Source organism: Podarcis raffonei, chromosome 2 (assembly GCF_027172205.1).
Source record: "Podarcis raffonei isolate rPodRaf1 chromosome 2, rPodRaf1.pri, whole genome shotgun sequence".
In the NCBI taxonomy this organism is placed as follows: domain Eukaryota; kingdom Metazoa; phylum Chordata; class Lepidosauria; order Squamata; family Lacertidae; genus Podarcis; species Podarcis raffonei.
The window spans coordinates 42,848,784-42,861,365 of NC_070603.1; the positions used below are offsets into that span (position 1 = coordinate 42,848,784).

Here is a 12,582-nt window from a genome sequence, read left to right on the forward strand (position 1 = left end):
CAGTCCAAACCACCAAACAAGAAGAGTACTAGAATAAAATAAAGTAACTTATGCATGCTACTTTTACATATGCCTCTTCCTCTGCTTCCAATTTAACCCTGCATCACACAACCAACAAGAGGGCAGCTGCCACCTGGACAGAGAATTAATGCTAGAAGTAAACTCTTTAATATCAGTTAGGCGTGGTAAGTCACTGTCAGGCTGGTGAAAAAACTGACCCGCGTAAGACAGAATTTTACTGCAATATTACATTAAGGAGGATGTTCTGCAACAGCATTTTGGTTAGAATTAGTAGAATTTTTTCTGGCTAGGTTCTTGTGCCTTAACAACTGTAGGACACGTAAAAGATCAACAAGCAATCTTTTCCCAGCAGGAAGATGCTGCACTGAGGAAAGACGCACCATCTTTTTGCCTGTCATTTTACACTTAAATCATGAGAGCCTTTTTGGAAAAGGAGTTGGCAATCCTACACGAAAATGTGGTCCTAAAATGGAGAACAGCCTAAGTGTTATGATGCCTTCCTCAAAGTGTGTGTCACATTCCCAAACCATTGGGTAAGGGGAAACACTTTAATGAGAATGCATTTTTACTGCATACTATATGCCAGAAGGCATTTCACTTCATTTTACCAATTGTCAGGAGGAGCATAGGAAACTCTTAAGGAATGAATTAAAAGGCAGAGAGTCTAGCAAGCTGCCATAAGAAACTAAGTTTGAGACAGCTATATATGCCTATAAACGCACAGCTAGTTCACCAGGGACTGGAAACGCATTATAAGTCAGCAGACTATTCAGGGAGGCAAGATCATGCTGGCTAGCAATGGATTATAGCTGGAGGCTGATAGATGAAACTTAATGGCAAGGAAGCAGGTTACCATAAACTGTGGTCCATACAGACTGTTCAGTCCAATTGCTACAGATGTACTAAGACAAAATTGCAATGCTAACGGGGGGGACGGGGGACCGCACCTAGACTGCAACCCTCTATCTTCCCACATGGAATGAAGTCCCCAGAGACTCAATATATGCTTCCAAATCTATTTCCAATTCTAGTTCTATTTAGAACACAACTGCTATATTCCTTTGGTATCTGTCATCAAAATACTAGGTTGAAAGCTAAGTAGGATGACAAGAAAAATCTTTCCATTCACTAAGACTGTAAATTTTCTTTTGAATGTATATGTATGAACATAGCTAGCAGGTTGTTACCTGTTCTAATGCCCTGCTTGGATTTCTCCCTCTCTTTGGCATTAAAAATTTATTCCAAACTATTTGCACAGCAGGAATTTCCCCCTGGATCTATGGAACCACCTCAAAACAAAACCTCTTTTGTGCAAATCAAAGGTTTGTTTCCTCCTTGGGCAGCTCTCTGATAAACTGCAAGAATAGGACACCAAACCTAGGGCACAAGATGACTTGGCCTTTAGCTGTGGAAAGAGGGTGCAAGCTCAGGTTCTATTACAGCATATACACATTAGCACAGCTGAAACCCCATGGTGTGTGTATATGTGTATATATTTTCCAAAACAGGGAAATAAAAGCTACAGGTATGAATTCAGTTGACCAAATTCCTCATTATATTGATAGATGAACCTCTGTACCCTCCACCAAAATGATTCCAATGGTTCATATAGTGAAATAGCTGGTACAGCTTGAGCCGTTTATCAAACCCTGGTGCTTTGGGGATTTTGCTGTGGTAGGCAGAATAAAATGAACCACTGAAGCCACCAAACATCCCAGCAATTGCTAACTCATACTCAGAGTGACCATAGAAAGCTGCAGGGTCAAAGATAACTGGCCCAGAGTCCTCTTCAGCTACATTTCCTCCCCACAGATCCCCATGTAGAAGAGCAGGAACTATTTCCATATCGCCAAACAAACTGGGCATCTTCAGCTGAAAAAGAAAGCAGGAGTTGCTAAAGTTAATTGTAAGCGGGCGGGGTGTTCTAATTTTTGGCTTTAAGCAGTAGACAAATCAAATCCTGATACTATATAGAGAAAAAGAGACAAACCTAGGGTGTGGACAACCTAGGTGCATGGGATTCGAATTAAAGTAACATGAACAGTAGGGGGCACATCACATTCAAAAATTAAGTAACAAGATTTTCCAGATTCTTGTTAGCATTTAAACCAGATATCTGAGGTACTACTTTATCAAAAGGCTTAAAGAAGATTTTTAAGCCTTTTGTATTTAATTTTTTAAAAATTCTCAGACATTCCTTCTCACATTATATAGCCACATATCAGTGTTTATTTCAATTAATAGAATGCTTATTTTAGTCTTTAATTGTTTTTAAAATGTACTATTGTATATTCAAATAGCTCCTCTTCTCCCTTAAAATATTATTTGGTCTTTTTCACGTGAGGGCTCTTTAATGCTGCTACAATATTGCTCTTCCACAATTAGTAGAGACCTCAGAGAGATGTGGGTGAAAAGACTCTTTTCCACTAGTTTATTAGGTTCTGGGGAGAAGAGGATCATGACATTTGCACAGACAGTGTAGGTATTACAGAAACTCTACACAATGAGAACAACCCCACTTCTACGAATGTGACAATTCCCTCTATGGTCCCCACGGGACATCGTTACCTGGAGTTTTGCCCAAAGTTCTCTTGCTTCCCTGTCTCCAGAGTTCTTCTCAATCATGTCCATCTGAGGTTGAATTCGTTGCCTGGCAAAGAAAGTCACCCAATCCTGTTGCCAGTCATTCACCTAAACAAGCAAGTAGTCAAAAATTCAGCCAGTTTGCCTCTATGAGAAGCTGCCTTGAAAAAGGCCCTCTGATGAAAAATGGAAATAAGACAAGCAATTCATAAACCAATTAAGCCATACCATTTGTATGGAGGCTCATCTAGACCTATTTACTTCTCTAGTGCTGAAACAGATTTAAATGGTTTGTGGATGAGACTTTCAGACTTTTACACACTTTACAAAAATATGAAATTATATACTTTTATATATAATAATAATAATTATAATTATAATTTTTATTTAAAGCCTGCCCTCCCCAGCCAAGGCCGGGCTCATAAAAAGACGACTCTTGCTGTGTTAATTACCTATTAGCTACTGCTAACACAAACTCTTGACGCTGCATAAGGCACAGCAGTAAGGCACAGCAGTTGTTTTCAGGGGCATTCACTGGTGCAGCTGTAAACACCAACATCTACTGTTGTGTTAGCTGGAAGGTGAAGATTGGTTACTAATACCAAAAGTTATGACAGTAGCCCTGGAATCTTCATACCTAGTTACAGTTCTCTGAATTAATATTTAAAAGTCCTCCTATTCAAACATTCAGCCTTTCCCAATTAAAGGAAAATTAGAAGTAAACAAAAAACTAAATGATTTCCTCAGTGTGGAAGAGCCATTAGTCCAGATCATACCTGTGGAAGATAGCCACAACATGTAACAGTGTGGAACCCAAATTTATCCACAAACTGGACCCCAGTTTGTTCTTCACCTTTACCTATTAAAACAGAGAGAAGTGGTGATTGTCTGTTCTGAACAGAATAACTTTCCAAAAATAGGAAACTTTATTATGCTATCATTTAAAAACCTCCATTCTAAATAGAATTGCTTGTATTAATTATTATTACAGTGGTACCTTGGGTTAAAAACTTAATTCGTTCTGGAGATCCGTTCTTAACCTGAAACTGTTCTTAACCTGAGGTACCACTTTAGCTAATGGGGCTTCCAGCTGCCCCCGTGTAATTTCTGTTCTCATCCTGAAGCAAAGTTCTTAACCAGAGGTACTATTTCTGGATTAGCAGAGTCTGTAACCTGAAGCATCTGTAACCCAAGGTACCACTGTTTTATTATTATTATTAATTATTATTATTATTTAATTTATATACCACCCTATACCCGCAGGTCTCAGCTGCTACTAGCATGAGTACCATAAAGGTTGCTCCCCCAAATCTTAAAAACCTTTAAAACACATAGCTCTTACTAAGTTTCTCTGTTTTCAGTTTTCAGCTACAACGAATTAAGTAAGATTCTGAGAAGTATGCAGTTGCTACTACTGGAGACAAAATCATGATCTGAATCAGGGGTGAGAAACCTCAAGCCTGGGGGCCAAATGCAGCTACCCAGTGATTTCCCCCCCAAGGGATACTCAAGGGTACGCAGTAGCAGCACCTATTTTTGTTGTTTAAAAGTGTGACACTTACTGTAACAACTTCACAGGGAGCAATTTTCAGGGAGGGCTGACTTGCCCCAGCTTATTGGCATTTTAATATCTCTTTATGCATGCAATGAAGAGTTTTAAGGGGTTCTGCTATAGAGTTAGAGCAAAAGAGCTGGGGGCATTGGCAAGTCATGGACAGCTGGGTACTTTACCAACAGTGTTTGCATCTTTCTTCAGCTTCTCCCCAAGCTTTTGATTGTGAAGATGAAGATCAGCCAACTGTGTTCCAAGTTTTTCTGCATGTCTAGTGGTGTTAAAAAGATACATTTACAAAGCAACAAAAATTTGATGGTTTCACCATGAAACAGCATCTGGGAGGGCACATGTTTTATCCAACCCCAATTTAAGAGGTACCTATCTCTAAAGGACAGAAAGGAGGTTGTCTCATCCAGCACCTCAACACATTCACTGCATGCATTCAAGAAACTATGATCCTTTATAACACTAAGCCTCAGTGTTGCATGTGCTGGAAGCCCAAATATGGGGTTGTTTATCATACAGCGGCCTGTTAAGTTACCTTGGACTTTGGGCAAGTGACAATGAAAACTCCAGGTTTGGAGTTCTTGAAAGAAGAAATATGTGTTGCATCAATTAGCATAAACTTTTGACCTGTTGGAAACTCAGCCAACAATAGAGGAGGAATTTTGGTCCAGCTGTGGTGACAAGCTGATCTGGAGGATTTAGGTGCAATTTGGCTTTGAGTGTGTGTCTTTGAAGTAATATGGGTTCTATATCCAAACTGATAAATTTCTAACCAAACTGATTTGTTTGATTACAGTAAAAATTGATTTATTGCATCAACTCTGAGTTTCCATTCCAAAATAAAATGATTAAAAGACTGTCAAGCTGTTACCAGCAGTCCAGCAGAATCACCTATTGGGAAAGTTCCCAAGAAAATTATAATGGCACACTTTGGCACACCATGACCGTAAATCTATGCATTCAAAGTCAGTAAGATCCTATACAGAAGTAAATGCATACATAATTAATTAATAAATTAACATTGAAATCTCACCAAATACCGTATTTTTCGCACTATAGGACGCACCGGTCCATAGGACACACCTAGATTTGGGGGGGGGGAAATAAAGGGGAAGAAATTTATTTCCCCCCCCCCCGCCAGGCGCGGGGCTGGGGCGGGGGAAGCCCGAGCTTCCCCCTCCCCCAGAACGGGACCCAGAGCCATGCCGAAGCTGCGCGCAGCTTTGGCATCGCTCTGGGAGCTTGCGGGGCTGGGGGAGGAGGAAGCCCTCCGCCAGCCTCCAAACCATGTCGGGAGACAGCGGGATGGCGCGCTGCGCCTCTCCCGCTGTCCCCCGAGTTTGCGGGGCTGGCGACGGGGAGGAGCAGGCTTCTCCCCCCCGCCAGCCTTCTAGCCAAGTCAGGGAACAGCAGGAAGGGCGCGCTGCGCCTCTCCCGCTGTCTCCCAAGTTTGCGGGGCTGGCGACGGGGAGGAGCAGGCTTCTCCCCGTCGCCAGCCTTCTAGCCAAGTCGGGGGACAGCAGGAAGGGCGCGCTGCGCCTCTCCCGCTGTCTCCCGAGTTTGCGGGGCTGGCGACGGGGAGGAGCAGGATTCTCCCCCCCGCCAGCCTTCTAGCCAAGTCGGGGGACAGCGGGAAGGGCGCGCTGCGCCTCTCCCGCTGTCCCCCGAGTTTGCGGGGCTGGCGACGGGGAGGAGCAGGCTTCTCCCCCCCGCCAGCCTTCTAGCCAAGTCGGGGGACAGCGGGAAGGGCGCGCTGCGCCTCTCCCACTGTCCCCGAGTTTGCGGGGCTGGCGACGGGGAGGAGCAGGCTTCTCCCCCCGCCAGCCTTCTAGCCAAGTCGGGGGACAGCGGGATGGCGGCGTTCCGCCTCCCCGCTGTCCCCCGAGCTTGTGGGGCTGGCGGTGGGGCTCTCCAGGCTTCAGCGAAAGCCTGCATTCGCACCATAGGACGCACACACATTTCCCCTTCATTTTTGGAGGGGGAAAAGTGCGTCCTATAGTGCGAAAAATACGGTATATTAAAGAGGAAACACAGTAACTTGGAAAATGTTATGAACCAAAGTTCATAAAGGAAGTTCAGTAAGATCAAGGTATCTCAGACAAAGTTATAGCTTCATTATTTAGAGCAGAATACAGCTCTCCAGGCTTTTCTGTTTGGCCCTATTTGGACTCTCCTGTCATGCACCTTCCCAGTCCACAACCATCACGGGGCCTGCTCCACACTCTAATGTGCTTTTGCCTTGCTGCAAAGTCCTTGAACTGTGATAAGGCCCCTTGTCCACCTGGAAAAATGGAGGGGTGAGAAATGGTCTGAGTTTTGCATGGAAAGCACATAGCCTACGCCATAAATCTAAACGTCAGGTCCATGGTTCTACCCAGTGTGGTATAGTGGTTAAGAGCGGTAGAGTTGTAATCTGGTGAACCGGGTTTGCGTCTCCGCTCCTCCACATGCAACAGCTAGGTGACCTTGGGCCAGTCACACTTCTTTGAAGTCTCTCAGCCCCACTCACCTCACAGAGTGTTTGTTGTGGGGGAGGAAGGGAAAGGAGAAGGTTAGCCGCTTTGAGACTCCTTCGGGTAGTGATAAAGCAGGATATCAAATCTAAACTCCTCTTCTTCTACTACTTTTGTTTCTGAGCCTGGTCACCACTGGCATTCAACCTCTGGAAGATTGAGTACAATGGAATGCAGCCATCAGGCTGAAGGAGGTACCCCAACCCTCATTTAGAATACATGGCAGCATGCTGGTTGCAGCTCACACGGAAGCAAAGCAATAATAAATTTAACATTTTTGAATAAACACTTGGGTCCTCTTTCTCTTCTTCAGAAGTCTTCATAAAACACTTATGGGCCAAGATGCTACCCAACTTTAGTTCACATCATTGCATAAATGAATAGTAAATCTGATTAATTTGTGTTAACTTGTTTTCTTCAAGGTGGTTTACATGATACTGATTTTCCTTCTCAAATACAGTATGCAAGTAAATCGCAGCAAGAAATTGAGACAGATTACCTGTTCAAACCCCTCATATCCAAATGCTCCATCACAAACAGAGTACCACCGGCTGGCAGATCGATAACTTTTATAGGTTTAGGAACTTTCACAGTCTTCGTTTGCAGGATAGCTGTTAAACTTGCCATTTCTCCATCAAACATTCTCCTTGCCTGTCAGATAAAATAGGGGGTGGGAGCTTCTGTAAACACTTTCACATACAAAACTTTCCAGCACATGTCAGATTTAAAAGAAAAATAATAATCTTAGGAGCCTGCATACACAGCACATTTGCCCCTTTCTGGTCACATCTGCCCTTTCAGCACTGAATCAGAACAATTCACAACACAGCAGCTATTATGTAGCAAACTGCCAAGCCATGTCTGCTCATTCCTTCATTAACACTAGCTATCAAAACCTCTGCCAATCATGCCTCACAAGTGGCCATTTTCTAAGAGGAGAGACTGCATAAAAAGAATGCCTAGCACAAATCCTGTTACTTACACAAGCTAGTTTCCTAGCGAAAACAAGGCACCCTGCATGCATTCACAGGCACTCTCATTTACTTTTTCACATGTTTTGTGTTGTGGACAAAACCGTAGCTTTTTAAATGGGCTCCTAAGGCCCTGGCTCAGATTAAAGCCCTGCCAAGATGTCCTGTTAGACCAGGCATCCCCAAACTTGGCCCCCCAGATGATTTGGAACTACAACTCCCATCATTCCTAGCTAACAGGACCAGTGGTCAGGGATGATGGGAATTGTAGTCCCAAAACATCTGAAGGGCCTAGTTTGGGGATGCCTGTGTTAGACACTTCCTCAAAAGTAAACCTCCACTTCGCTGCAGTGGCGGGGCCCACGAGATGGATGGCGAGGAAGCCCCTCTCCAGCTCCGACTTTAGCAAGTCCGCCAACGAACACGCAGCCAGGGGCACCACAACTCTGGCTCGTCCGCAGGCACTTTCTTTCGGCCGCGACACCATTGCTTTTAAAGAGCTGCCCGCAGGGCAGGAGAAGTAAACCATTGACATAGCCTCGTCGTCGCGCCACTGTGACGGATTACGAGCTCGCTCTGTGCATTTGAGCGTATGTCAGGCCACTTTGCAAAAAAAAAGCAAACAACATGGGAGTGCTATTCAACAAAGGGGAGTAAACAGCAATTCGCCTTCTTGCAGCACGGCTTTTATTCGACCCTTTGCACTTCACTCCCCCATCGCCCACACCCGCCTTCCCCACCGGGAGTACTACCCGCCGGTGCTTTTCCCCTCCGGTTCTTTCCCCCCACCTCTGCGCGGGAGTTGCTTTTCACGAAGACACGCCCGTGGTCGGTGTGGTAACTCTCGCCGTGGCTAATGCAGCCGCCCCCCGAGTGGCCCGTAGGCCGGAGCGCCGAAGTGCCCAGCTCGCGCCGCAGAGCCTCCTCCATCCCACCGCAGAGCCCCGGGGAGAAAGAGGCCGGACGCTAAGAGGCAGCTCGCCCCTCCCGCCGAACCGCAGGCCCCGCCCCCTCCGGGGGCCTCCGTGCTCTTCGCCGCCCGCTGAAATGGCGGGAGAGCGCGCCACTTGGCAGGGCGGCGCCTGCGAAAGGGCGGGTCACTGCCTTTGAGGGAAACGCGAGCAGTGACCTTTTCCTCCTCTTCTGGTTCACGCGTGTCGTGTGGGGAGGCCGTATTTTAAAGGAGTGGCTTGGTTGCTATTTGAGGTCTGCGCTTATCTCCGCACTTGTGCTGGATGAATATGTAGAACTATAAAGCGCATGTATATATATATATATTTTATTTTAATTGAAAGGTCATATGTATGTGTGCCTCAGTCAAACCCACCGTTAAATGGACTCAGGAGTGCCATCTTGAATAAAATATTTGGGGAGGGGCAGGTAAGCCTCGCCCTGCATAATGGATCACAAGTCACAGCACATGCACACCAAATGCATAGCAATGCTCATGAGCAGATGTGGGGCTCAAATATTTTATTGAGGGGGGGACAAGGGACCTTGGACTCTAGGAGTTGGTTTGGGGGGAAATGGAGTTGCAGGCCAATTGGGAAAATGGAGTTGTAGGCCAAATTTGAACCAAAATGGTGATTCAGTACAGTTGCAAACTTGCACAGGTAGCCCTCCTAGATGCTGTTGTGTACCCATTGGCTTGCCAGTGAGTTAAGAGATGCTGTGTGGCCTGCTCTCTGCTAGCAGGGGGTATTTGTCAAGCCTTAGGGCTGCTATATGTCTGGGATATAGGGATGTAGTGATATTGGGGGGGATTTCTGGAAGGCGGCGGTTTGTCCTGGAGTGTCTAGGGGTGTCTGGATTTTTACTTCTTGAAATATGGCAAGCCTATTAAGCCCAACATTCTAACTCCTCTGCCTTACACTTAAATACACACATACACACAACATTATTCATTGCTGTGTTGAGCTTCAGACTAATATTTGGAATACAGTCCAACCCTGTCTTTTTTCTACCCTAATGAGGATGTCTTTCTAGGACACAGTGACATTCCAGGGACATCCCTAGTGGTCAACTTTCTGTTTAATTAAGGTTTATTTCTGTAGAGCAGCTGGCTTCCTGGGCTGAAATTATTTGGTGAGTCATCAGTTAATACATACATACCAAAATAAAAAAGGACAGCAGCTGTGTACTGGCTGACAATATCTACCAGAAAAGAGAAGGTAATTGGTATGTGCTGCCTTTCATTTGCTAGGTTTAGATGTATAAATGGAAAATATCTCTTATCTTTTTCTACTGGAAGCACCACTATAAGTGCATGTTCATGTCTCTGGGTAGGTTGAAGGTTAGTTCAGGAAGGATGCAAGCATTTTTACAAGCCATCTCCCAAACATGCTAGTTTCCTGTGCACAGAGAGCATTCAAACATAAAATCCCCCATCTCCTTTCTAAATTGTACAGTGACATACCCTTTAGTAATGTATAAATCATTCTTCCGACCAATGAGATGTTAAAGATCAGTGACTCAGCTAGTTTCTGAGAAAAGATAGTCTTGCGAAACGAAAAAGCATGACAATAACAAAAAAAAATACTGTTTGTATTTTGTGCCTTCATGTTATTCTTATCTGTCTGGATGTGGATCTTTCTTTCCAAGTCTTCTCCTCAGTCCCTCTCATGCCTGTTGACAGCACTATTTACCTTACTGATAAGGGACACAGCCTAGCTTCATAGGTTATTTTTTCTTTTCCTTTGCTCTTAACATTTGTCCCATTGCCAAGTCTTGCTGCTTCTCTTTTATAAATACGCCCATTCTCTTCGGTCCCCTCTAGCTCATGCTAGATTACTTCTTTGTTGTTGTTGTTGCTTAGTCGTTTGGTCGTGTCCGACTCTTTGTGACCCCATGGACCAGAGCACGCCAGGCACTCCTGTCTTCCACTGCCTCCTGCAGTTTCGTCAAACTCATGCTGGTAGCTTCGAGAACACTGCCCAACCATCTCGTCCTCTATCGTCCCCTTCTCCTTGTGCCCTCAATCTTTCCCAACATCAACGTCTTTTCCAGGGAGTCTTCTCTTCTCATGAGGTGACCAAAGTATTGGAGCCTCAGCTTCACGATCTGTCCTTCCAGTGAGCACTCAGGGCTGATTTCCTTAAGAATGGATAGGTTTGATCTTCTTGCAGTCCATGGGACTCTCAAGAGTCTCCTCCAGCACCATAATTCAAAAGCATCAATTCTTCGGCAATCAGCCTTCTTTATGGTTCAGCTTTCACTTCCATACATCACTACTGGGAAAACCATAGCTTTAACTATACGGACCTTTGTTGGCAAGGTGATGTCTCTGCTTTTTAGGATGCTGTCTAGGTTTGTCATTGCTTTTCTCCCAAGAAGCAGGCGTCATTTACTTCATGCCCTTACTATTGCCAGTTTCTCTTCTCTAGCCTTCCTCTTTCATTCTTCGGTTCTTACCTCTATCCAAAATTCAACTTCCAAATGTATTGTATTAAACAGCCTCTTCAAACCACTTCTGACTTCTCACACTTATCTGCTATGTGCGCCCTGTTCTTAACTTGAAAATCTACCCACCACTTTGACCACACCAAGCTCTTGACCCTGGCATTTCCTTAAATCTCCACCTATGACCTCTGCTTCTCCAACTCCACCAATCTCATCCAACCAAAGGTCTCATGCTTCTTTCAATTATATGTCTATTCTTCCTTGCTGCCCCCACAACATAGGGTGAATACATATGCCAGTTGTCCATTCCTTCTAATCTTTCTTAGATCTTATCTTCCATGTGGCCTTTGATTTATCCTTTTAATATACATTCCCAACTGCAACCCAGTTTTAGGTACATGCAACATTTGCCAACACATTTCTCTCTCTCAGTCCTCAGTTTTCATACTTTCTATTTTAGATTTAAGCACCTTGGAAGCAGGTTGGTACCTGTGTTATCCATGTAATTATGTATGTACTGTACAGCATGTGCACAATAACAGGGTACCAAAAAATAGCAGCTGTTTCCTTTAAACTTGTGAGGTGTAAATCCACCCAACAATCCTGCCAGGTGAAGGGCATATGGTTTGCCACTGTTGGAGGCAGAATTTAAGTCATGGTTGATCTGATTCTACATTTGTCCTTATGAATGCCATTCTAGAATAGTTTGTTAGCATAATCATATATTCTACTGCCTCTGAACCCTGCTCTGACATTTCGTTCTGTACGCTGCAGTTCCATCAGTCGTTACCCTTATCCAGAGGCCACAATTTTCTCTGTTTTGTAAGCCCCAGTTCGACAAACGTGGGCTGGAGGCTGGACTCCAACCGGAGAGCGCTAAAGCGCGCTCACGCGTAACTGCACAGCAGCACATGCCTCATCCTCCGATGTGTAAACACAGCCGCACAGCGCCTACCGCCCAGCGCCACAGTGACGGGCGTGCGCGCCAGCCAATACCACGGAAGAAATACCCCAGCAACTGAATTGTTGGTGCTTGAGGGGGCGGGTGCGCTCCCGCCAATGCCTTCGGAGAGGTGGCGTTCGGAAGCCCAGCCGTACCAATAGAAAAAAGGAGTGTGGGGGCGGGCCCTTTTCTTCCAATGGCAGCGGCGGAGGGCGTGGCCTCGGGAGCCGCGCCCCCATGGGCACAGGAGGGTAGGTGTTGGTTGGAGAGGCTGTCACTGGGTGTTGCGCTGGGAGCGAGGTCGGTCGGTGGGGAGGCGGCGGCGGCAGCAGCGACGGCAACGGCGCCTCTCGAGGGGTTCGAGCAGCGGCGAAGAGTTGTGGCGACGGCAGCCGAGAGGGTCCCCCGTTGCCTTCCTCGGCAAGCACAGATCCTCTTCCCCCGTTCCTCGTCGGTCGTGACGGGCTCTCCCCTTCTTCTCTTTCGCTGCGACTGAGCGCGCCCAGCCAGGCAGGTTGGACGGGAGCGGCCGCCTTCGGTTTTCTTGGTCGTCGGCTGCGCGACCCCAGCTCCCCGCATGCCGGCCTCGTC

The 12,582-nt window shown here is 45.8% G+C and overlaps 1 protein-coding gene across 3 annotated transcripts in view; it reads right to left on the reverse strand.

Moving 5' to 3' along the window:
• Window positions 1-297: 297 nt before the first annotated feature.
• The window catches only part of LOC128407635 (ketosamine-3-kinase-like), a 32,329-nt gene continuing 20,044 nt past the window's right edge, over window positions 298-12,582 (reverse strand). Inside the window, exons 1-6 of one of the 3 annotated variants that reach the window (XM_053376221.1) lie at window positions 8,552-8,698; window positions 7,178-7,329; window positions 4,336-4,427; window positions 3,381-3,463; window positions 2,590-2,712; window positions 298-1,893 (exon numbers count right to left, since the gene is read on the reverse strand). In XM_053376221.1, the coding sequence (XP_053232196.1) occupies window positions 1,555-1,893; window positions 2,590-2,712; window positions 3,381-3,463; window positions 4,336-4,427; window positions 7,178-7,320 (780 nt within the window). In that variant the 5' untranslated portion in view covers window positions 7,321-7,329; window positions 8,552-8,698 and the 3' untranslated portion in view covers window positions 298-1,554. Of the gene's footprint in view, window positions 1,894-2,589; window positions 2,713-3,380; window positions 3,464-4,335; window positions 4,428-7,177; window positions 7,330-8,438; window positions 8,699-12,582 lie in introns of those variants that run through there. The other 2 variants (XM_053376219.1, XM_053376220.1) reach the window with 2 other exon arrangements.